This window comes from Tenrec ecaudatus, chromosome 13 (genome assembly GCF_050624435.1).
Source record: "Tenrec ecaudatus isolate mTenEca1 chromosome 13, mTenEca1.hap1, whole genome shotgun sequence".
NCBI lineage: Eukaryota > Metazoa > Chordata > Mammalia > Afrosoricida > Tenrecidae > Tenrec > Tenrec ecaudatus.
In genome coordinates this window covers 30,226,651-30,250,996 of record NC_134542.1, presented here as the reverse complement: position 1 = coordinate 30,250,996, position 24,346 = coordinate 30,226,651, and the positions used below count along the sequence as shown (strand labels likewise).

Here is a 24,346-nt window from a genome sequence, read left to right as displayed (position 1 = left end):
TGTACATGCCTGTATTTAGACCTCTATAAATGCCCTTTGCCTCCTATTTCTTTATTTCCTTTTACTTTCCTCTTGTCCCACTATCACATTTGGCCTTCATTCGGCCTAATTCCTCTTGGTTACATTGCCCTTGATCACACCATACCAGGCCTCCTACACCCTCCTCGCCATTGATTTTGGATCACTTATTGTTCTGTTGTCCCTGGGTTTGTTAACACCCACTCCCCCCACCCCGCCCCGTTGCCTCCCCTTCTCCCATGATCCCCTGGAACTGTTGGCCCATTGTTTTCTCTTCCAGATTGTGTGTCCCCCCTATCTTATCTAGATAGACCTGCAGAGATAATAATATGCACAAAAAAGAAGACAAACCAAAACAATGCAACAAAAGAAAACGAAACAGCAACAACATTCTTGCATGCCTCTTAGTAGCTTCCTTTGCTTCATCATTGTTTTGGGCTGACCTCCCTCTTGCTGTTTGTTGACTTCCCCTTTGTGTGTGCATCTACTCTGTAGTTCGTAGTTTACACCCCATCCCCTCCCACCCCTGGCAACCCTCAAAGAATGTTTGAGGCCTCTCTTGGCTTCTTACAGTCGTGGTTTACCCCAGCATGTATGTATCCTGTGTGATTAACTTCTTTCACTCAGCAGCGTGCTCTTCAGGTTCCCCCATATTCTGAGCTGTTTCCCAGACTCATCATCCTTCTTCAGAGATGTATGTGCACCTTACTTAGCTTACCATCCTTCTGTTAAAGGACATTTGACTGGTTTCCAACTTTTTTGTCGTTGTTGTTGTTGCTGTTGTGAACAGTGTTGTAAGGAATAGTGTCCCACAGCTGTCATGTGAATCCCAACTCATATTCAGGGGTGACCCCGTACAGGGGTTCCAAGACTCTGTAAATCATTCTGCGTGCAGTCAGCCTGTGGAGCAACTCATGAGCTTCCACCACCAGCGTTACGTCTGCAGTCCACCATTGTCCCCAGGCCCCCCTATGAATATGGGCGCACAGAGCTATTGGGGCTGCGGTTTTTATTTCTCCAGGACATATACGTGGTGGTGAGATGGTTGTATCATGTGGTGTTTGTCTCTCCAACTTTGAAAGGAAGTGCTTTAAGGACCAAATGGAGGAGTTATTCACTTTTCTAGAGGAACAAAGAAACCACCGTTAGGAAAAGAAAATTCTTTAGTCAAGAAAAATGAAAATGATAACAGTGATATCTTTATCCAAGGGCATCGAGTGGAGCCTACCCAGGGTAATCCGTGTGTGTCCGGATGGAAGTGGGCTCTCTGGGGTTCTCAGTGTCTGTGGCTTTGGAAGGAGCTCGCCATGTTTTCCTTCTGAGTATGTTTGGGTGGCCTGGCTGTCAACTTCTCTGTGACAGCTGTGAGCATTCCCTAGTTGGACCACTTCGGGATCCCGGGGAAAACAGTTGTTCGGTGCTGTTGAGTCATTGTCAGCTCATAGTCACACCGTGGGACAGAGTGGAACTCCCCCTTATGGCTGTTTTGGGTTGTCATCTCTCTGGATCACCAGGTTTCTTCCCTGTGCTGTTGGGTGAGTTGAGCCATTAGCCTTTAGGACAGCGGTTCTCAACCTGTGAGTTCCAAGCCCTTTGGGGTTTGAATGACCATTTCACAAGGATCGCCCAATTCAGAACAGTAGCAAGATTACAGTGATGGAGTAGCAATGAACACATAATGTTATGGTTGGGAGGTCACCACAACACGAGGACTGTAGGGAAGGTGGTGGCACTAGGAAGGTTGAGAACCACTGCTCTAGGGTAACAGCTGAGTGCTTGAGAAGTGGGAATTGACGACCTGATAGCATGTAAAATGACAAGAGAACATAAAAACAGGCCCTCATGGAGTGGTGGAGTCCCAAGGTGAAAGGCCCGCCTTGTGAGCTCTCCTCACCAGCAGCATTACTAGGGCACCTTGGCCATTTGTCTTCTAACTCACAGTGAACCTGTGAAGAATTGCTCCATAGGGCCTTCTCCGCTTTGGGGCAGAACTCTTGTGACGAAGTCTTTTGGGCATGCGTCAGAAGAGACCAGACCCCGGAGAAGCGCACTGTGCTCGATAAAGTGGAGGGCTAGCAACTCTGAGGAAGCCTCGCGACAAGATGGATCCATACAGTGTCTGCAACAATGGCTCAAAAACTGAAACGTAACAATTGTGAGGATGGTGCTTCGTTCTGTTGTGCACTGGGTGGCTGTGCATCTGAACCAACTCACTGACACCTAACAACAGCAACAACAGCAACAACAGTGACACAGTGGTTATGTTCTCCACTGCTAAACACAAGGCTGGCTGTGTGAATGCCCTTGGGAAAAGATGGGGCAGTCTGCGTCCCTAAAGATTTGTGGCCTTGGAAACCCTGTGGGCAATTCTTCTCTATCTTACAGGGTCATGATGAATTAAAATCGACTTGATGACAGTTAATTTGGGGTGTGTATGGTGATCTTTAAGGGGGATTATCTTAAAGACTAGCTGTTTGAACCCTCTTGGGAGAAAGATGGGCAGTCTGCTTCCACAAAGATTTCCAGCCTTGGCAACTCACTGGTTTCCTGTTTCTAGTTCTGTCCTACCCTATAGGATTAGTATGAGTTGGAAGTGACTCATCGACAGTGTTTTAAAAAAATCTTTATGGGGACCTGTGGATCCTAGATGGGTATGAACTACCAACCTTTGGGTTAGCACCTGATTGCTTAACTCATGCCTTCGGAGCTCCTTGCATGGCTTCCTAATCGATCTCTAGAGAGTTTCACCATTCCCTTTCAGGAAACTCGCCAAATCCACACTGGTCCTGGTGCTGGTCTTTGGCATGCACTACATCGTGTTCGCGTGCCTGCCCCACTCCTACACAGGGCTCGGGTGGGAGATCCGAATGCACTGTGAGCTCTTCTTCAACTCCTTCCAGGTAAAGAGCACCCCCAACCCCACCCCTTGAAACTCAGTCCTTGTATTTGCCTTCGCTCTTCCCACCCCTTCCTCCACCCTCCTCTGTGGTTCCGATGCTTCAGGCCCCCAGGGTTTGGAGGGGTGTGTCTTCTGGCCCCTGTGCATGTCCGTCTACCAGAGCTCAGGTTTCTTCTCAGACCACAGCAGGGGCAGCTCACAAAATCGTCTGTGAGGTGAGACAGGGGCTCATATTGTTGTGCACCCCGCAGTATTTCCTGTGTGTAGGACACAGGAAAATAAAAGGCAAGTCAAAAGCAAAAGGGCAAGTGGAAAAATGTAGAAAGGGGAAGGCCAAGCAGAAGTGAAATGAAAGCGAAAGAGAAGGAGGAGGAGGAGGAGGAGGAGGAGGAAGGAAGATCACGAGGGGGAGGTGGCTTTCAGGCTTCACCCCCCCCCCCCCCTTCTCACCTGGATCGCTACAGACAGCGCTTCCTCACTCGGCTTCCTGGTTAGTCATTTGCCTCCCACTAAACTCTCTTCTTGACACAACCATCTGAAGAACCTCAAAAACACGAATTTGATCATGACACTTGCCTGCCCCAAATAATCAGGGGATTCCCATTGCACTCAATAAAGTCCAACTGTTACCCAGTCCACACACTGGATGCTGCCCACTAGCCATCTCGGTTCCTCAAGGATGCCAAGCACCTTCCTGCCTCTGGCTCCGAGTCGCCAGGCCCTCTGCCTGGACTGCTTGCCACCTTCATGTTTACACGGCTGCTTTATTCTTGTCTTTCAAACCTGCCGAGATGCCACCTCCTCACAGGGTGTCGAAGGGGACCTCCTGCCCCATCCAATATGGCTGTAGTTCTCGTTCACATCTCTTCTTTTAAATACCCACCTAGCTCTGCCCATAGTGCATTCTGCTTGTGTCAGCATCTGTTTAAGCTTTACCGTCCCTCGTCCCCCCTAGAATGTCAGAACAGGCACCTTGTCTGTTGCATTTTTCACCGATTATTCCAGTAACCCTGAACCACTCCTAGGCATTCCTCCTCCCAATATGTGTTTATGACTGGCTGATAAGAACGGTTTCTGTGGGTTCCTAGCATCCTCCTCTATGTCGATGTTTCCAGCATCCTGTCTAGATACACCTCATATCAGTCAGCCAGGTGTTACACATCCTTGAGGTGCAACATAAAAGAAATGAAAATAATAGAAACCATCTCTTTGTGCATCTTGGAGTGCTTTATTCAGTTATTTGTTTGGTTCAGCTGACACCAAGGGAAGATAGAAAATAAATGTAATAGGGAGTAAGGATTTGAAAACCTTCGGAGAGATTTTTTTAAGTGATTTTTTTTGGAGGAAAGAATAATGAAAAAAAAGTCAACCTATTCATTTTGATAAAAGATGCTTTCATGTGCTGTGCTTCCTGAGTCGCCAGCCAGGCTAACGTTCTGCCTTTGTATCCTTTAGGGCTTCTTCGTGTCCGTCATCTACTGCTACTGCAACGGGGAGGTAGGTTTTCAGGGAGCCCAGGTGCCCGGCAGGTCCGACTTCGAGTCAGCGTGTAGATGTCATCATACTTGTCCCAGATCTCTTTAGAATCTGCAGACATGCAGAACGAACCTGGGCAATGAATGAGTTAGGAAGGCACTGGACCCACAGGTTATTTTGAGAAAATGAGAATGAAGTAGATACGGCTGCTATGAGTTGACACTGACTGCAGGGTAAGGGTTGGGTGTTTGGGAACCGCTGTCTGCATCCTCTAGTGCCTTGATACCAGCAAACCCCTGATATAAAACAACTTGGAATACAAAGTGTTACTTGGAAGGGCAGTGGACGTCTTATTCCAGTTAATTCATAACACTGGTATTGAATTCCAAGTTAAAAAAAACCCAAAACTTCTTGCACTCAAATCCACGTGGACATGTTGATAAGACCTTTTAAAATATAAGCAAGGGTTCATGGGCAACCACCGCGCATTGATTGCAGGGTTGGGGGGTCGTGGGGCGCGGCATGGGTGTTGCTCTGATACCGGACAGGATTTAGCAGACCAAGAAAGGCCTGGGGATCGACTTTGGAAAAACCGGCCCATAAACGCCATTTGGATTTCCAGGGGACCCGACTCGCTGGCACTGAGTTTTGAGCTTACCCACCATCAGCCATGGTCATGGTGGCGCGCAGGGCTGTGGCTGGGTTCACTGTGCACAGGGTGGCCAGGGACTGAGGAGAGGCAGGTTCAAGACAGCAATCATTTTCATTAAGACTGGGGAAAAGGTCCTTGTTCAAGGCTGGAGGATTCCCCCTTGGATGTAACACACCGTCTGTGTGTGTGTGCGCGCGCGGTTTAGGTGCAGTCGGAGGTGAGGAAGATGTGGAGCCGGTGGAATCAGTCCTTCGACTGGAAGGAGGCCCCTCCGTGCGGCAGCCACAGGTACGGCTCCGTGCTGACCACCGTGACGCACAGCACCAGCAGCCAGTCGCAGGTGGCGGCCGGCACTCGTGTGATGCTGCTCTCCGGCAAAGTGGCCAAGACGGTCAGCGGACAGACGGAAAGCCACATGACCTTACCCGGTTTTGTCCGGAGTAACTCGGAGCAGGACTGCCTGCCACCCTCCATCCACGAGGAGGCCAAGGAAGGCGGCGGGAGCCAGGGAGATGATACCGCAACCAAGGCTTCTTCCAGGTCGTTGGAAGGTCGCCGGGGTGCGGGAGGAGGCAAGGACGAAACGGTGGATGTTCTCTGAACCACCACCTGTGCCACCTAGGTCCTGAGTGGTCCGGTCCATCTGGCTGTGTGAAAACAGCGCGGCCCACATCCCCGTGTGGAGCCCCCGTGCTGTTAAATTCGGAGTCACAGGGTTATCGCACCATTTCCAGTAAATACTGAAGACGCAAAGCTGGACGACTGGGTGGACCAGTTACCGGACTTGGGCAGCCAGCTCCTCTTTTGAACCCCTGGGCTTGCTCACTCTGTGATTGCTCTTTTTTCTGCTACATCTGGGTAGACACATTTCAATGGATTGCATCTAGCTTCCTTCCACCAGCACCAGCCTCAAGATGGTAGAGCTAATTCGGTATGCATCGTTTTAACGAACCGAGTACTCATTCTCACTTCAATGTACCAAGATTATGGCAAGCCAGACCCAATGCTCCTTGCCTTTGAGTCTATTCTGACTCACAGTGACCCTGTGGGACTGGGTAGAACTGCCCCTGTGGCTTTCTGAGATTGTAACTCGTACAGGGAGGAGAAAGCCTCATTTTTCTGCCCTCACAGTGGCTGGTGGTTTCGAACAGATAATCTTGCGGTTCATGGCTTGACATGTTAAAGCTACACTACCAGAGGCCCCACATACAAAGGTGGTCCATGACCAGGTAACGTTTTGGTTTTTATACGCCAAATCACCATGAACAGGTTGGAGCAGGCTTGAAGGTAACTCTTAGCCGCGATCTTTGCCTTTCCCTTGCAAGGGCAAGGGCACAGTTAGGGATTGTAAATAGAACACTGAAAGATCTAAGAGGAAATATGCATCAGAAATTATGTTGATTGACTCTGCATAAAAATAAAATTCATGGCAATGGAATCGGTTCTTCCTAGAAACAGAGAAAATGCCAGAACAAGAATGCTGCTCCTGCCCTTCCTGTGGAATGTCCCCTCCATGGCCGGGTCAACCAGAGGCTGTCATTCTCCCTTCTCTGTAAATTGTGCCACACTTGCAAGGGTTTTTCAATCAGTGATTTTGTTCATGATCATTTGTAGTGATCGTAAACCATCGGGTGTCTGTGTCCTTTTTCTTCTTGGCTCTATCTATTACTATGTTGTGAATGGCATGTGGGATAAATAAAATGTTTGTTTTAAAAGTACATTTTAGGTGATTGCTTCAAGTTTCTTTCAGCATCTCCTTTCGTTTGGGGGAGCCAATTAAGTGTCTCCTTCTCCAAATCTACAAGTATTCGAATATTGCTCCTGCGCTTTTTTGGCACGTGAAATACAGGTATGTCCCCGAGGTGGAAACACTTTACAGAATGGCTGCCATGTATCAGCTATCCTTCTCGGTATTTCTCAGCTCACGGAATCTTCGCTACAGATCCCCGTCCAAGCACGGCCACACCGTCACCATTGCCCTTTTCAAAGGTCGCAGTGTGGCTCACAGAGATGGCTAAGTTGCTTAAAGCCACACGTCTAGTCATTGGTCAAGCTTGGGTTCAGACGCTCCACTGACTTATCCCCATATTGTTAACCATCTGGTCACCAATATATCCGTAGCTTTTTCACCACTCAAAAAAACCTCACTGAATTATTTTTGGGTAAAGAATGTTTGGGGGGATTCATATTATAGTATGTTTTAGTCCGTGACTTCCAAGAAATTTCTGCTTTCATGGCAATGGCAAACCCACATAGGAAATGAAAAGCATATTTAGATATTGGTAGGCCAATTAACACTGGTCAAGCTGACCTGTCTCTATTTGCTGGGTGAGTTAACCAATATACAAATAGCATCCTGATGCCTAAAGTGCTCTGATATCTTCAAGTCAATGCTGACTCATGGTGACCCTATAGGACAGGGTAGACCTGCCCCTTGTGTTTCTGAGATTACAACTCTCTATCGGAGTAGAAAGCCTCATCTCCCCCCAATTGGAGGTGGCTGCTGTTTTGAGCTGCACCCAATGTGTAATCACTTGCCCGCCAGGGCTCCTGATGACATCCTGAAAAGGAAAGCATCTTCCTCCCATCCATTTCTCTTTCTTCCCTGTCTTTGCCCTGTGCTGCGCATTTCCATCCCTGTCTTTGTGAAAGTGCTATTATGCACTTTTCACTGATCTGATTTCATTTTTGTATTGCCACATGCCCATGCTGGCTCCCCATTTGGAAGGAATCATCATGGGCTGAGCCAGAGATTAACTGCAATTCATGGATGATTGGCTGCATGTTTTCATAAAACCATTTAACTTCCTCTGTAGTTCAGTCTCTCCATCTTTAAGATGCAGCTGATATCTGTCTACTTCACAGAGATGTCCTGCTGGTTCAAGAAATTACATCTCGAAAATAGCAAAATTTGCATACAAAAAGCTTGGTTTAGTTGCTTATTACATCATTGGCAATCAGGGAGGAGGCCAGAGCCAGAATACAGGTGCGATGCACTGAGAGCCGACATGAGGACACGGGTGCCAGATAGAGAAAGAAGGTACTTAAATCTTAAAAAAAAATTTTTTCCACTTAAATCTTATATTGCTGTCTCATGTTGTAAAAAGTCCCATTGGTCATTGGTGTACAATTAGCACTTGTCAGAATGGATACATTTAGGCAATATGGAAAATATCAAGATCTCTTTCTAAATCAGCCTCAATCGTAGGCTAGTCTACCCATTCTTCATAGCAAGAAATGAATGAAACCATCCCCACTGCTGTTGGCTCAATCCCAACTCATGATGATGCACGGGACATAGAACTGCTCTGTAGGGCCGTAAAAAACCCTCTTTGGTTAGCAGTCCAATACTTAATTCATCGCACTAGTAGGACTTCTAAAGAAAGGAGTGGTCATGAACAGGTGTGGAATTTTGAATTAACCTTCCAACTCTGTGAGAACAAGCTAACCCACTAACCCACTGCCACAGAGTTGATCCTGACTCAAACTAGACAAGGTTAACTAGAAGCAAGGAGAGCTATAAGGAGACCTCTCAAGGGTGTGGGTAATATGCAACGAATGAGAGTCTACATGATGACCAGGATGGTGGAAACACAGGAGAAAGCACTTAACAGGTAGGAGAAGGCAGAAGGACTAATGGATACATCTTAAAATTCTGGGCTTGAACAAGTTGAATTTGAGATGCTTGTAGGTACTTCTGGTAGTTCAATCTAGTAGGCACATGGATGTTTTGGAGCTCTGGTGGGAGGTGAGTGTTGCCAGTATTTTGGCTCACCTCTTTTGGAAGGGGGCTATTTTTTAGTATATGTGCTGCCGAAGCGAGCACTGGAAGGGGACTCTTATCTGTAGGGAACTAGTTCTTTTGACACCAGAAATTACAATGATCATGTGCTCTTGTTCACTGTAATCCTTTCTGGAGATGCATTTATCTTGTTCTTTGAAGGGTTATAGATGTTGTAAGTGAAACTCGGAGAGGAGCCCTTAGAACAGAGGTTCTCAACCTGTGGGTCGAGACCCTTGTGGTTGTTGAATGACCCTTCACAGGGATCGCCTGATTCATAACAGTAGCAAAATTACTGTTATCAGTAGTAACAAAAATGATTTTATGGTTGGGGGCACTGCAACCTGAGGAACTGTATGAAAGGGTCACGGGATTAGGAAGGTGGAGAACCACTGCCCTAGAACGTTAAGAGAAGAACTATTTGCTCAATGTAGTTTGCTGTGATTGTTCCAGTTTTTAAATTTTTTCTTTGGAAGAAAGCACTATATTGTCCTACCATTAGGCTGCTCTTCATAAAGTTGGTGGTGCAAATCCACTAGCTGGTCCAAGGGGAAAAGATGAAGCAATTTTGGAAACCCTAGGGGCTAGTTCCACTTTGTCATATAGATCCATTCAAGTCAGAATGGGCTTGGCGAGAGTAGGTTTGATATCTTCATTTCATAGATCTGCTGTTATTAAGAAGAAATGAACTTCAAAACTCAGAGCGAGTGGAATTGAGAGAACTAAAATATTTAAATTCTTCTCTCACCTTACTGGCTAAATTATTTAGATCCTACCTCACATCCTTTGGACATGTCATCAGGAGAGACCAGTCCCTGGAGATGGACATCAGGCTTGGTGAAGTAGAGGGGCTGTGAAAAAGAGGAAGGCCCTTGGCAAGATGGACTGACACGAGTGGCTACAACCATCTGCCAAATGCAAGCATAGGAACAATTGTCAGGATGGTGCAGCCTGGGCAGTGTTTTGTTTTGTTGTGCATGGGTTGGAACCAACCTCGTGGCACCTAGGAACAAGAACCAACACCTGGCTATTAGAGAACGAATAACAGAATTTCAGGTGAATGGGTACATTGGATGGTGTAAGATATAGCAATATATATAATATATATATATGTTATTGGGTGGTAGGGTGGGGGAGGGAGGGAATAATGGGGAGCTGATACCAAAGAGTTCAAGAAGAAAAAAAATGTTTTGAAACTGATAGTGGCAGCAATTGTAAAATTATGCTTAATCTAACTAAATTATGGATCGTTATGATATCTGTAAGAGGTCCCAATAAAATGATTAATAACATCAATAACAACAATATAGAGTATGAAAAGGTTCATAGACAGATTGTGAGTAAACTAAACCCCTGCTTGTAGTCACATGACAGAAGAGACAGCTGCAACACAAACAAGAATTTCCCCTTTAGTAAGTTCTGCACACGGTCTCCACATAGTTTCAGGATGCTGCCATTTTGATTAAATTACTAGCCAAGTTCAGATGATCTCTAAAGGGATCAATGTGCCAGTTGAGTTTCCATTGGATTATTGCTAATAGACTTAATGAGAATGAAAAACTATGATTCACAAAGGAAATTTATTCATTTATTTTAGATGAAATACATAAAATATTTTCAAAATGTTTGGAAAAATTCCATGACGTTTTACTTCCATTTTCCTAAGCATGTAGAAGTTCCCTGGCATCTATTACTAAATAACAATAGACCATGAGTGTTCGTTCATCCCATGTGACATATCAGGGAAGAGATCTTATTTTCAAAATAATCTTATGCAAAAAATTCATCTTTTCCTACAAAATATCTGACTACCACTGTCTAAGTTAATCAATTAAAATTAGTTTATTCAGCATGTATATTTTATTAAATACACACATGTGGACTTTAAAAATATTGTGAGAAAAATTTTTCTTTTTAAATCATTTTATTGGGGGCTTGGACAATTCTTTTCACAATCCATTCATCCATCCATCCATCCATCCATCCATCCATCCATCCATCCATTGTATCAAGCACATTTGTGCATTTGTTGCCATCATCATTCTCAAAACATTTGCCTTCTACTTGAGTCCTTGGTATCAGCTCCTCATTTCCCTCCAACTCCCTCACAAACCCTTGATAATTTATAAATTATTATTATTTTGTCATGTTTTACACTGGCCAATGTCTCCCTTCACCCAATTTTCTGTTGTCTGTCCCCCAGGGAGTAGGTTATATGTAGATCCTTGTGATCAGTTCCCCCTTTTACTCCTCCTTCTCCTTCCCCTCCAGGTATCGCTACTTTCATTATTGGTCCTGAGGGGTTTGTCCTAGATCCCCTGTGTTTCCAGTTCTTATCTGTACCAGTGTACATCCTCTGGTCTAGTTAGATTTGTACAGTAGAATTGAGATCATGATAGTGGAGGGGAGGAAGCATTAAAGAGCTAGAGGAAAGTTGTATGTTTTATTGTTGACATACTGTACCCTGACTGGCTTATCTCCTTCCCATGACCCTTTTGTAAGGGGATGTTCAGTCCTACAGATGTGCTTTGGGTCTCCACTCTGCACTCCCCCTCATTCACAATGATATGATTTTTTGTTCTTTGATGCCTAATACCTGATCCCATCGACACCTCATGATCATACAGACTGGTTGGCTTCTTCTATGTGGGCTTTGTTGCTTGTCAGCTAGATGGATGCTTGTTTATCCTCAAGCCTTTAAGACCCCAGATGCTATATATTTTGATAGCTGGGCACCATCAACTTTCTTCACCACATTTGCTATGCATCCGCTTTGTCTTCAGCGATCGTGTTGGGAAGGTGAGCATCATAGAATGCCAGTTTAATAGAACAAAATGTCCTTGCATTGAAGGGGTACTTGAGTAGAAGCCCAAATGTCCATCTGCTACCTTAATACTAAACCTATAAATATATGCACATAGATTTATTTTCCCATCATCATATATGGAAAATTTCAATGTATTTTAATTTGATTTTCCCACAAACTTTTTGAAGCCCTCTCATATATAACAAACTTTGCCAATTCAGCATTTTGAGATGTGTAATTCAGTGGCATTTATTGCGTTAATTATGTTGTGCAACTGTCACTGTGATTCGTTTCCAAATGATCCCATCACCATGAAGAGTCATTCAGAGGACCCTAGTCCATGCCTTCCTCTTTCCCTCTCCCCCAAATCACTGATGAACTTTCGCCTCTAGATTTTAAGTGGTTAAGTGCTTGGCTGCTAAACCTAATAGTTGTCAATCAAAGTCACTCAGCAACTCCATAGGAGGAAGACCTGGGGTGTGCTCCCATGACAATTTCAGCTGAGGAAACCCCAGGGGGCAGTTATATGGTGTTGTAACGGGGATTGCTATGACTTTAAATGGATCTATCTATCTATCTATCTATCTATCTATCTATCTATCTATCTATCTATTATCTATGTTTTCTTTTTTTTACATTTTATTAGGGGCTCATACAACTCTCATCACAATCCATACATATACATACATCAATTGTATAAAGCACATCCGTACATTCTTTGCCCTAATCATTTTCAAAGCATTTGCTCTCCACTTAAGCCCTTTGCATCAGGTTTTTTTTTCCCCTCCCTCCCCGCCCCCTCTCCCTCATGAGCCCTTGATAATTTATAGATTGTTATTTTGTCTATCTATCTTTTCTTGAACTAGGAATATGTCTTTTTTAAAAATCAGTTTAAAGAGATTTTACAGATATCATGACAATCCATAAATCAGTTATATCAAACAAACTTGTACATATGTTGCCATCGTCATTTAAAAAACATTATCTTTCTACTCAAGCCTTTGTTATCAGCTCCTCCTCCCCTTCCTCTACCCTCCCACCTTAGTGAACCCTTGATAAATTATATATTATTATTTCATATAGTAAACTATCTGCTGTATTCCTTCACTCATGTTTCCATTACTCATCCCCCTGGCAGTGGGAATCATCCCCTGGCAGTGGGAAGTGTTATACAGTCATCACTTTGTTTCCCTTTTCTCCCCCTCTGCCCTCTCCCTCCCCTAAGGCATTGCTATTTTGATGACTGTTTCTAGGGGTTTATCTGTCCTGGCTTCCTTGTGTTGAAAGCTCTTATTCGTACCGATGGACATATTCCAGTCTAGTAGGATTTGTGAGGTAAAACTGGCTCATGATAGTGGGGTGTCAGGGGGAGGAAGCATTAAAGAACCAGAGGAATGCTTCGTGTTTCGTCAGTGCTATTGAAATGGATTTAATTGCACACAACTGTAATACTAGATGGAACGTATGCACGTACTCAAGTCTCACTACACCTTTATGACATAAATACTATCGTGACCCCATTTTACAGATGAGGAAGTTGAGGAAAAGAGAGTAAAGTGGCTTAAAACAGAAGATTTCCTCAATTGATGAAGCAAAGCTATGTCTCCCTTAATAAAAGCTAGCTCGTAGCAACTTGTAGGTTCAGGATAGCCTGAGAACAGGACAGGAGCAGAGGCACGAGAGAGGACATCACACCGAGGGGAGACTCTTTTGTGGCTCTGGTCCCTTCGGACCCTACAGAACACCTTGGGCTACTGAGCAACCATTTCCCCGTGCTGAGTTCTACCAGTGAGGTTTTCTTAAGGCTCATTTGATAGACACCCAAGAAGCTTTCAGCTCCCAGACGAGCAGCAATCTGAGCCTTGGTGGCACAAGTGGTTAAGCCGCTGTGCTTCCTTCTGATTTCTGAATTCCGATTAGAGCTGCCAGGGCTGATTAAAGAGAAATAGCATTCAAAGAGAAGGGTAGATTTGACTCAAACTGCGATCGATGGCAAATAAGGGGTCAGAAGAAAGAGAACACAAAAATGTATCTCGTGTTTGTCGCCCACCATCAGTTCCTTCTCCTGGTATTAAGACTCCAACTTTCCCTGGGAATTGTGCCTCTTCTCCACTGTCTGCCAGGCAGCTGGATAGGATCGGATGGACCTATAATTTCCAGGTGGGACCTGAAAGATTTCAAACAAGAAGCTTACTCCTCTTTGGCTGATTACTGGGTTGATGAAGGCACAACTCAGAAGTTGGTTGGACTTCTGGGGAAGGAAGTCCTGCATTATACTTTATTGGACCGATTGGTAAGACATGAGCCTGAGTTGCCCCAACACAGAGCCTGACATACATCAGACCTTAAAGAGAAAAGGCTAACGTGTTCTGGGGAACTTGTCTGAGATATGAATCCCTCTACCCATATATATAAACTTTAAATAACTAAACTAATCTCTTTCTCCCACACTTGAGGTTTCTCTGTTATTTTCAACCAGGGCTTAAAATTAGTTCTTCCTGGACCAGCCAAATTTGTAAAATGTGGATGAATTGGAAAGACAAATGGAATGGGGAAAATGATGAGCCTGCTTGAAACATAATCTCTCTTTTAGAAACCAAGGGTAGTGGACACCTTGCATGGCACTCACTTCAATGGACATAGTCAGACACCAACTCTCACAGATAGGAGTTGACAAGACACCTTTGTTATTAGGTCACTCTTCACAATTGTGACAATAATCCAATCTCCCATATCGGGCTCTTCTGAGACTTCTTTTCTACTTGTTAAAATGCCTGCATCATCCTTACAATTGGCAGGTGTTTGAATCCATTGTTGCAGCCACTGTGTCAATCAATCTTGTCAAGAAACGTCCTCTATTCTTTCCATCATCTTTTGATGCTTCCTGTATTGTTCAATATTTTGCCCATAGAATCTTCCAATATTCTTTTTTAAAATCTTTTTATTGGGGCTCATAAGCTCTTATCACAGTCTGTACATACATCAATTGAGCAAAGCACCCTTATACATTCGTTGCACTCGTCATTCTCATAATTCACCTTCCACTTGGGTTCCTGGAATCAGCTCGGTTTCCCTTTTTTCCCACCCTCCCTCTCCCTCCCCGATCCCACCCCTGGTCCCTTGATAGTTTATAAATAATTATTATATCTTATCTTACACTCCCCGGCGTCTCCCCTCACCCGCCTCCCCATTGCCCATCTCCCAGAGAGGAGGTTACACATAGATCTCTGAGATCCGTTCTCCCTTTCTATACACCCTTCCCTCCTGGTGTTGCCTCTCCCACCGCTGGTGTTGAGGGGTTCGTCTGTCCTAGATTCCCTGTGTTTCCAGATCCCTGCAGCACCGCTGTACAGCCTCTGGTCTAACCAGGTCCGCAAGGTAGAATTGGGGTCATGATAATTGGGAGGGGAGGAAGCGATCAATATTCTTTCTTCAATTGTTTCATTTTTAAGATAAGCCAAGTGTATTTTCCCTTTTTGATTTTCTAACTCTAGAAGTTTTGCGCATACTTACTTTATCAAGCTGTCCTTTAAAATGTCCTACTCAGCTCTTTGACATCATCATTTCTTCCATTTGCCTTAGGGTCTCTAATTCAGAGAAGTTTCAGAGACTGCTCTGATATCTACTTTGAGCTTTTCTTTCTTTCTCCCCTGTCTCTTTAGTGACCTCTTGCTTTCTTCATGAATGATTTGCTTGGTGTCCCCCACAGCTCCTCAGATCTCCTGTCATTAGTGTTAAGTGTGTCAAGTCTGTTCTTGAGATTCAGGTGAGAGATACTCGAAGTCGTATTTTGGCTTTTGTGGACTGGTTTTCATTTTCCATCTAGTGCTTTTCTTGTTATTGTTTTAGTATACCCAAATTTTGCAAATTCACATCTGCATCAGAAGGTCCAAACCAGGTTGAACCAGTTCAAAGCCCTGTTTTCAACCAAAAGGCTCTTCATAGTGTCTTCAAGGAAATATATCAAGCATTTTTAGACACTTAATATAGTCACTCAACAAATACTGTGTGTAGGGCATTGTTCCTGGAACTGGAATTAAGCAAGCAAACAAGGCAGACGGGGTCTTTGCGCTCCAGATAATTGTATTCTCTGAGCACAGACAAAACAGTGAACAGACAATGAAAGCTTGCATCAGTAAGACAGTTTTAGAGTGAATTAACTTTTTTTGAAAAAAATCAATGGTGTGATGTGATGGAGAGCAATACTGCTGGGGAAGAGGCCTACAATAAGGTATCAGGAGAGGTCTCTCACTGAGGGTTAGGTTTCTGAGTCAAGAGGCACGAGATGAGAAGGAGGAATGTTCAAGGTGCCTGGCACAGCAAGGACACTGTTCTTCAGTGGGAACGCATATGGGCTAAGCAAAAATTGTAAAAATCAGTGTGATGTGAAGATAATGAGCAAGAAAGAGATAAGACTAGTGAGTTGAGTCTGAACAAACCCTACTCCCTGTCATCCCAGATGGATTCCCACTGCATTCATTTATTGCTCACTCAATGACAGGTAAAATGAACAATCAACAGTTGGCTATTGAGGTGATTCTGACTCTTGTCGTGTCATCCGTGTCAGGGCAGGTTTGTTCTCCAAAGAGACTCCAATGGCTGATGTTTGCTGAAGGCTGACACCCTTTACTAGATAAGCTAAACTATTATATGATTTCTTAGAAGAACCTTGGAGATACATGTTGGTTTAAGATTTAAAGATAATTTATAGGATAATAGTTTTATGGATTTATCCCCGCCTTTGGCTCCAACATATATGGAATATATGAGAATTTGACATTCTGTTCTACAGTTTAACCCTCTTTTGATCAGGGTTCTTATAGAAAAACATTCATCAAAATGTTCAATTACAGTAGTCAGGCATCACCCTGTTCTGGTCTCATAGGGAGGAGGCATTTGTTCATGAAGGCAATTAGACTGACATCCCATATCTTCCTCCTTTCCCCACCACCCCTTCTTCAGCCAATACTCCAGGTGAATAGAAACTATATGTGGTGGAAAATTAGATTTCCACATGCAGAAAGATGAAACAGGATCTGTGCTTCACACTATATAAACAACAACAACAATTTCCTAAATGTGGAAACTAAAAACACACCATTATTAGGCAAACAAACAGCAGCACACTGACAGACTTAAAGTCAAACCTAACCTGTTGCCATTGAGTTGATCTCTATTCATAGTGACTCAACATAGGATTTTGGAGACTGTAAATCTTCCTGGAAGCAAACAGCCTCATCTTTCTCCCTGGGAGCAGCTTTTGGTTAGAAGCCCAAAGCTTATCCCACAGTGCCAGCATTCAACGTGGATGAGCTACATGGATTACCTAGAATCATAACAAGAGCAATTCCACTGTTAGGTACATACCCTAAAACTTGAAAGCAGAGATGCTAACAGAGTTTTGTACCCGGTGTTCATTGAAGCATGACTCATAGTAGCCCAAAACTGGAAACAACCTACAATATCCAACAGCAGATGAGTTGCTAAGCAAAATGTGGAACCGCCATACAAGGGTCCTCAAAATATTACTGGGAAAAAATCCATTATCTTTCAATTCCATTTTGGCATGAACTTGTTGGAGCCCCCATGTATGATAGAATGCTGCTTAGCTAGGAGTTAAATCTTGACATATGGATAGTGTGAATTGAACTTAAAGACACTAGGCTAAGCAAAATAAGCCCATTACAAAAGGACAACTGTTCTATGACCTCACTTCTATAGACAACAAAAATAGGCAAATGTCTAGATACCAAAGTGTGTTAGTGGTTACCAGGGGCAGTAGGGAGGGGAAAGGGGGAAGGCTTAGCAGTGATGGGAAAATGTTAGTGATTAAGAGGCAGCTGTTGTAACTTCTGACAAGAAGTTGTACACCTGTATAAAGTTGGATTGGAAGCAATTTTGTAATAAATAGACAGATATGGACAAATCAAACAGTATTGCTAGGTAACCATAGGAACCAAGACGGAAGGGATAAGATCTGGGCTGTAGGGTAGATGGGGTCAAGTTTCCTGTGAAGTTTAAGTTGGTGCATATAATGATGGAGACACATTGCATCTTTCCTGGCCCCTTCAGTTTTCTTAAAACTTCATAACAAGCCCTTTGGTCATCCTGTGTCCATCAAGAAAGTCTATCTACATGACCCCTTTGTTATCCCCCTCTCCCCCACAATAGTTGCTTTACCTTAACCTGTCCACCTTAAATGTAACTGCCCCTACAGATTCCCTCAGAAGCCACCATTTTGATTAGCTCTTTTATTTTGGTGAAGGCATTCTAATGAGATTAAGACAGTCCTCACTGAGAGAAGGTGTCTGCAGCCAGCCACTGACCACCAGGCCTGTGGAAGCATGCATTGTTAGGAACACACCTGTGTCTGCCTGTGGGGGAATTCTCCCTGCAAGATTTTTGCTTTTGTTGCTGTTCAGAGCATTCCTTGATCTTTGAGTCGACAAAATCTGTTTCACAAAATAATAGGTAACAAAACGTTGAGCTTCTATTGAATCTGATAACTTAAATTCATTAGTGTCTAGAATATTACATGAGAAATGCCAATGGAGGGAGACCACAGACTGAAAACGCTGCACTGCAGATGCTCCTGGGAAAAGGGATGCTGTTGCTACAGGCGAGCTCCTTAATGTGCATTGCATAAAAAACAAACACTTAAACAAGCAAGCAAGCAAACAAACCCAAGAGAAGAGAAGTAGGAAGGAGGATCGGGAATTCAATGCAGAATAGTTTCTCCATTTCAAAATGGGAAATTAAATTAAATTGTGGCACTAGGGCACCTTTAGGACAAGAGCACATTAACAAGCTACCACAAGCTACTGTAGGTTCATCGCACAATTCTTTGGTTTTCTGTACAGTCTCCAAGTAATGAATAGGCTGGAAGACTACTTCTACTCTCAAAGTGTCTGTTTATTTTTTTCTGCTCACCTTCTGGGTCTGGATCTGCTTCAGCCCTGCAGGGATACTTTTCCACACACTTCCTAGGAAACTGAACACACCTGCTACATATTAGTAGCACATGCATGGAATCATCACCTTGATGCAAAATGTGTCAACTATAGGAACAAAAAAGTCACACTTATATCAAAGGGTTAGGAGCAGCTTTATTTCAATATTTTATTGAAAATTTTGTTTTTCATTTATTGCTTCAAACAGGCGAATAGCATTGACTACGTGTTGTTCAACAATGACTAGTCAACAAAGCACGAGGGTATGTTAAAAGCTAGACTACCCCATGGCAAACCAGACCATAGAACACAATAACAAACTTAATTAGAGAATACACTTATATTTGCTATTGTCTCAAATGATTTTCCCAATAGAAAGATAATACAGTCCTTTTCCCCAATAGAAAGTACTACTACTCAACTCGAGTACTTTTATAGAGGAAGATGTTAGATGGGAAGCTTATTTTTTTCTCTCTTTTTATATACAGTTTTAAAAAATCATTTTATTAGGGGCTCATACAACTCATCACAATCCATACATACATCAATTGTGTAAAGCACATTTGTACACTCATTGCCCTCATCATTCTCAAAACATTTGCTCTCCACTTAAGCCCCTGGCATCAGTTCCTCAATTTCCCCTCCCTCCCTGCTCCCCAATCCCTCATGAGCCCTTGATAATTTATAAATTATAATTTTGTCATATCTTGCCCTGTTCAATGTCTCCTTCACCCACTTTTCTGTTGTCCACTCCCCAGGGAGGAGGTCACCTGTAGATCCTTGTAATCGGTTCCTCCTTTCCAACCCACCCTTCCTCTACGCTCCCAGTATCGCCACTCACACAACTGGTCCTGAAGGGATCATACGTCCTGGATTCCCTGTTTCTGGTTCCTAACAGTACCAGTGTCCATCCTCTTGTCTAGCCAGACTTACAAGGTTGAATTGGGATCATGATAGGGACGTGGCGGGAGGAAGCATTTAGGAAATAGAGGAGAGTTGTATTTTTCATCATTGCTACATCGCACCCTATCTGCCTTATCTCCTCCCCGAGTCCCCTCTGCAAGGGGATCTCCAGTGGCCTACAAATGGGCTTTGGGTCTCCACTCTGCACTTTCCCCCTCATTCACTATGGTAAGATTTTTTTGTTCTGATAATGCCTGATACCTGATCCCTTCGACACCTCGTGATCACACAGACTGGTGTGCTTCTTCCATGTGGGTTTTGTTGCTTCTGACCTAGATGGCTGCTTGTTTACCTTCAAGCCTTTAAGACCCCAGACGCTATATCTTTTGATAGCTGGGCACCATCAGCTTTCTTTACCACATTTTTTTATGCACCCATTTGTCTTCAGCGATCGTATCATGGAGGTGTGCACACAATGATATGATTTTTCGTTCTTTGATACCTGATAACTGATCCCTTCGGTACCTCATGATCACACAGGCTGGTGTGCTTCTTCCATGTGGGCTTTGTTGCTTCTGAGCTAGATGGCTGCTTGTTTACCTTCAAGCCTTTAACACACCAGATGCTATATCTTCTGATAGCCGGGCACCATCAGCTTTCTTTGCCACATTTGCTTATTCACCCGCTTTGTCTTCAGCAGTTGTGTCGGGAAGGTGAGCATCACAGAATGCCAATTTAATAGAAGACAGTATTCTTGCATTGAGGGAGTACTTGAGTGGATGCCCAATGTCCTTCTGCTACCTTAATACTAAACCTATAAATATATGCACATAGATCTATTTCCCCATCCTTTTATATAAATATATTTGTATATATACCTGTTTTTATCTAGACCTTTATAAATGCCCTTAGGCTTCTAGCTCTTTCCTCTATTTCCCTTGACTTTCCTCCTGTCCCACTATCATGCTCCATAGATGGGAAATTTAAATATTGACCCACCTCTTAACGTGGAATGGCTACCTTTTAATTTTAGGGAGGCAGCATGGTGGGCTTGTTCAGGATCTGAATTAGAATAAGTCTTTCAGCTTGGTTTACTTTACACTTAAATGAGGTTTGGTTTGAAATCTTCTAGTTGAACAAGTTATGTGCAATTTTAGTAACTCAGTTACCCATACAAAAAGCATCTCTCAATAACTTGTTGATACCCAAACCAAACCAACCGAACTGCCAGTGAGGTCATTAGGACATCACTGGTGGCAGGATGGTTCCCGCGTGGCCTGCAAGCTCAAGGTCGTGGTGTGAACAGCCACCTGCTCCTCAGGAGAAGGCTGACACTTCCTATCGTCTTGGAAAACTCCAGGGACAATTCTACTCTGCCCCTCCCTAGAGCTGCTTGGAATCGGAATAGATTTGATGACAATGCATTTGCTATCTACCTCAGTGTGCATTATAGAGGGATCATTATTCATCCTTAAATTATAATTGCATCAATATAAATGTCCATTATGATCTTTCATGTAAACAAGGAAGTGAAACTGGGACACCCCAGACCTTTATCATTCAGGTGAAGCAGAGAGAGACCTGGAAGGCGAATGACACGCACTGATGCCCTGCCAGAACGTAAGCTCCCCTCAGAAAAGAAGCAAGCAGACACGTGCGTGGCACCAAACTCTCGGTCAGCGGAGTCAGGAAGAGCTCCAAGAAGGTGCCCACCTGTGCTGCTTTGTGTCTGGGTTGCTCTCGACAGTCCCTACATCAGCCTCTTGAGATTGCTCACCAGGTGCACCTTTTCTGAGCATCTCTTCCATGATTTCAACCTGCACGTTTTTTACATTTCAGCTAATATGCTGTTTCACCAAAATTTTTTCAAATTTGGGTATGATCTCATTTCCTGCATTGGCCATGACTGGCACCAGTTTGAAGACCCGCTTTAATGTGACTTAGGACACTTTCTAATTTACTACTAATCAATCTCTCCAAGAACCAATGTCTTTGGAGCAAAAGAGGAAGGAAAACATTCTTTAGTTGCTGTATTGTGGCTGTGTGAGGGTGTGTAAGAAGTCAGGACAAAGAAACCCAGAGACAACAGCCCCATGCCCTGCTCCATTCAGTTCCTCTCTTCAACTACTGTCCATTGTTGTTGTTAGGTGTCATCGATGGTTCTGACCTGCCGTGACCCTGTGCACAACAGACCGAAATGCTGCCTGGTCCCATGCCAACTGCACCATTGTTCCTATTTTTGAGCCCACTGTTGCAGCCACTGTGTCGCTCCATCTCCTGGAAGACCTTCCTCTCTTTTGCTTTGTAACATTTGGATGTTAAAAAAAATATTTCATGGGTGGCAGAACCATTTTCGCTACTTCCAGGAAAATTGTGGTTTCTAAAGTTACTGCAGGTGTACGTGAGTCCTTGGTCAGATTATCCCCGCTCCCCCCAAAAAACAACCCCTTGCTATATACCTAAGTAACAAAAAGATTGAAATTTATAAACATCCTGATTTGAAAAATTTCAGACCAAGAATATTTCTCTATAAAATATGATTGCTGCCTATGTAACTTTGGTAAGCATTTTCAATTCTACAGCGTCTAGTCTAAAGCCACACTTCTTTCCCTTCTCTACTCTAAACATCCCTTCTCTTAAAAGTCCAATGGATCTTTTCCTGATTCCCTTTTGGAATTTTCTTCTATCCATTATTTCTCAAATGGGGAGTCACTGAAATTTCTTTCAAAGAAGCACCTGGGATAGTGTCACAGGTTCAAATAAACGACAGTCACTGTAATGTCTTTACATTTTCGAAGAGTCTGCTATTCAGCTAGCTGGGCTGCAAGCACCTGAAAACATTTCCCAAGCTGCAGCCCCAAGTGAAATTACCAGTGAGCTTATAAAAACAAACCCCACAAGGTCATTTGGCTTATTTATCAGGGACTTTTCTATGAAGCAAGCAGGGGTGACAGAAGAAAAATCAGCAAAATTAATGTTAACATTCTTTAGAGCAAGTGAGTGTTACAGTTAGACTGCAATAGCAGGATTGATTATAACATCCTGGTTAACAAAGTAAGAATAGTAAGATTAATGATAACATCCCAGTTACAACATGAAAAAGGAACAATATTAAAGAATAACAGGATTAATTACAATGTCCTGATTCTGGGTCCACACGAGCACATTATGAAATCAATCACCAATCATCAATCAGTGGGGCTTTCCGAGATGGGAGGGGGAAGAAGGCAGATCATCTAGCAGTCAACAAAATGGAGTTACTTTGGTCAGCTTGCCTCAATAGTTGCTAAGCTGGCCAGTTCCTAGGCTTCATTCCAGATCTAATGGAGGATGGTGATCTAAATTTGTAGCAAGGTCCCAGATATTAATGTGCACATTTGTTTTTAAAACCACCTGACTCTTCATCATTTTGGGTCTGTTATTCCCTAATTGTTTAAGCATTGGCTTCGATCCTCCAAATAGAACACAAATTCATTGAGCGAAGATAAAATATTTTTTTACATTTCACTCCTATTAAATATCTACCTTACAGAATGTGCCAGATGAACAAAGAAATACAAACCCCAAACCCAAACTCACTGTCATGGAGTTGACCCCGACTCATAGTGAACATAGCGTAGAACTGCCTCTGTGAGTTTCCAAGACTGCAAAAATTCATGGGAGTAGAAAGCCTCATTATTCTCCCAAAGAGCACCTGGTGATTTCGAACTGCTAACCTCATGGTTCGCAGCCCAGTGCATAACCTACTATGCCACCGGGGCTCCTAAAGCTACTGAGTTAATTATTAATAAAATATTAAATATTTCATCATCATTTCACTTTTTTGAGTCAACAAGAGTTATGTAGACGGCACAAGATGCAATTGCTCTGCTGAAAAAACTGATGTTTTACTTTCAGCTGTGCAATATATAATCCTGCTAGTTCTAAAGTTTAACTTTTTAATTCTGGAAAATTTCAAACATATCCAAAGTGAACAGAATACTATCATATGCCCACTGTATTATGAGCCTGGATGTGGTGTTGGTGGCTTGGCAGTGAGCGTAGGAGCCATTTGTTGACCTGGTTCGACCACTAGCAATTTTCTGTCAGTAGTGGTATATACGAGGGGGCTTCACGAAGGTCATGGAAAAATGCCACTATCCCTTAATTCCACTGCTCCACAAACTTTTGATACCCCTTGTGTTTTTAAGTCTTCTTAACATAGCTATTCTTAACAGTTATTATCTGTATATATAATAATTCTCAAAATACAGTATAGTATTTTTCCTTTGAACAATAAATTATGATTTAAAGAAATGTTATTGTAAAATTTTAATAAGTGCATAAACTGTACCCAGTTGCTGTCTGGTTGACTGCGACTCTTGACAGCCTCACGTGCTTCAGCGTAAACTATGATCCTTAAGGTTTTCAATGGCTGACTTCTTTTTCTTGTAAAAGCTATCTTATTGGCATGCAGGTCACATATCATACAGTTCAACAGTTCATGTCGAGAAGAGTTGCGCAATCATCACCCTAATCAATGTTAGAACAGTTTCTTCCTTCTCGTACTCCATCCCCCTATCCCTCCCCAATCTCTCCTGCCTGCCACACTCAGGGAACTCTTAATCCAACTGTCTCTATAGATTTACATATCTGGGATTTCATATACAGAAAAACATTAAAAACACAACTAACAACAATAATAAAGTGAAACATAAAAAACTCACTTGAAAAGAAAACAGAAAATATGAAAAATGAATATAAATAGATCATAGAGGAGATAATAGGGAACTAAATTTTAACTTAGCTGCATCTGTAGCAGTACACTTTCTTCTTATTTTCCCCCCAGTTTTATTTGAAAGTAATTTACATATCACATAAT

General features: G+C 43.1%; 1 protein-coding gene across 3 annotated transcripts in view; it reads left to right on the top strand.

Annotated features, from left to right (window-relative positions):
• Nucleotides 1-6,731, top strand: part of PTH2R (parathyroid hormone 2 receptor) — a 137,208-nt gene extending 130,477 nt beyond the window's left edge. For all 3 annotated transcript variants that reach the window (XM_075529629.1, XM_075529628.1, XM_075529630.1), the window contains 3 exons: nucleotides 2,780-2,918; nucleotides 4,373-4,414; nucleotides 5,251-6,731. In XM_075529629.1, coding sequence (XP_075385744.1) covers nucleotides 2,780-2,918; nucleotides 4,373-4,414; nucleotides 5,251-5,646 — 577 coding nt within the window. In that variant the 3' untranslated portion in view covers nucleotides 5,647-6,731. The remainder of the gene's footprint in view (nucleotides 1-2,779; nucleotides 2,919-4,372; nucleotides 4,415-5,250) is intronic.
• Nucleotides 6,732-24,346: the final 17,615 nt, after the last annotated feature.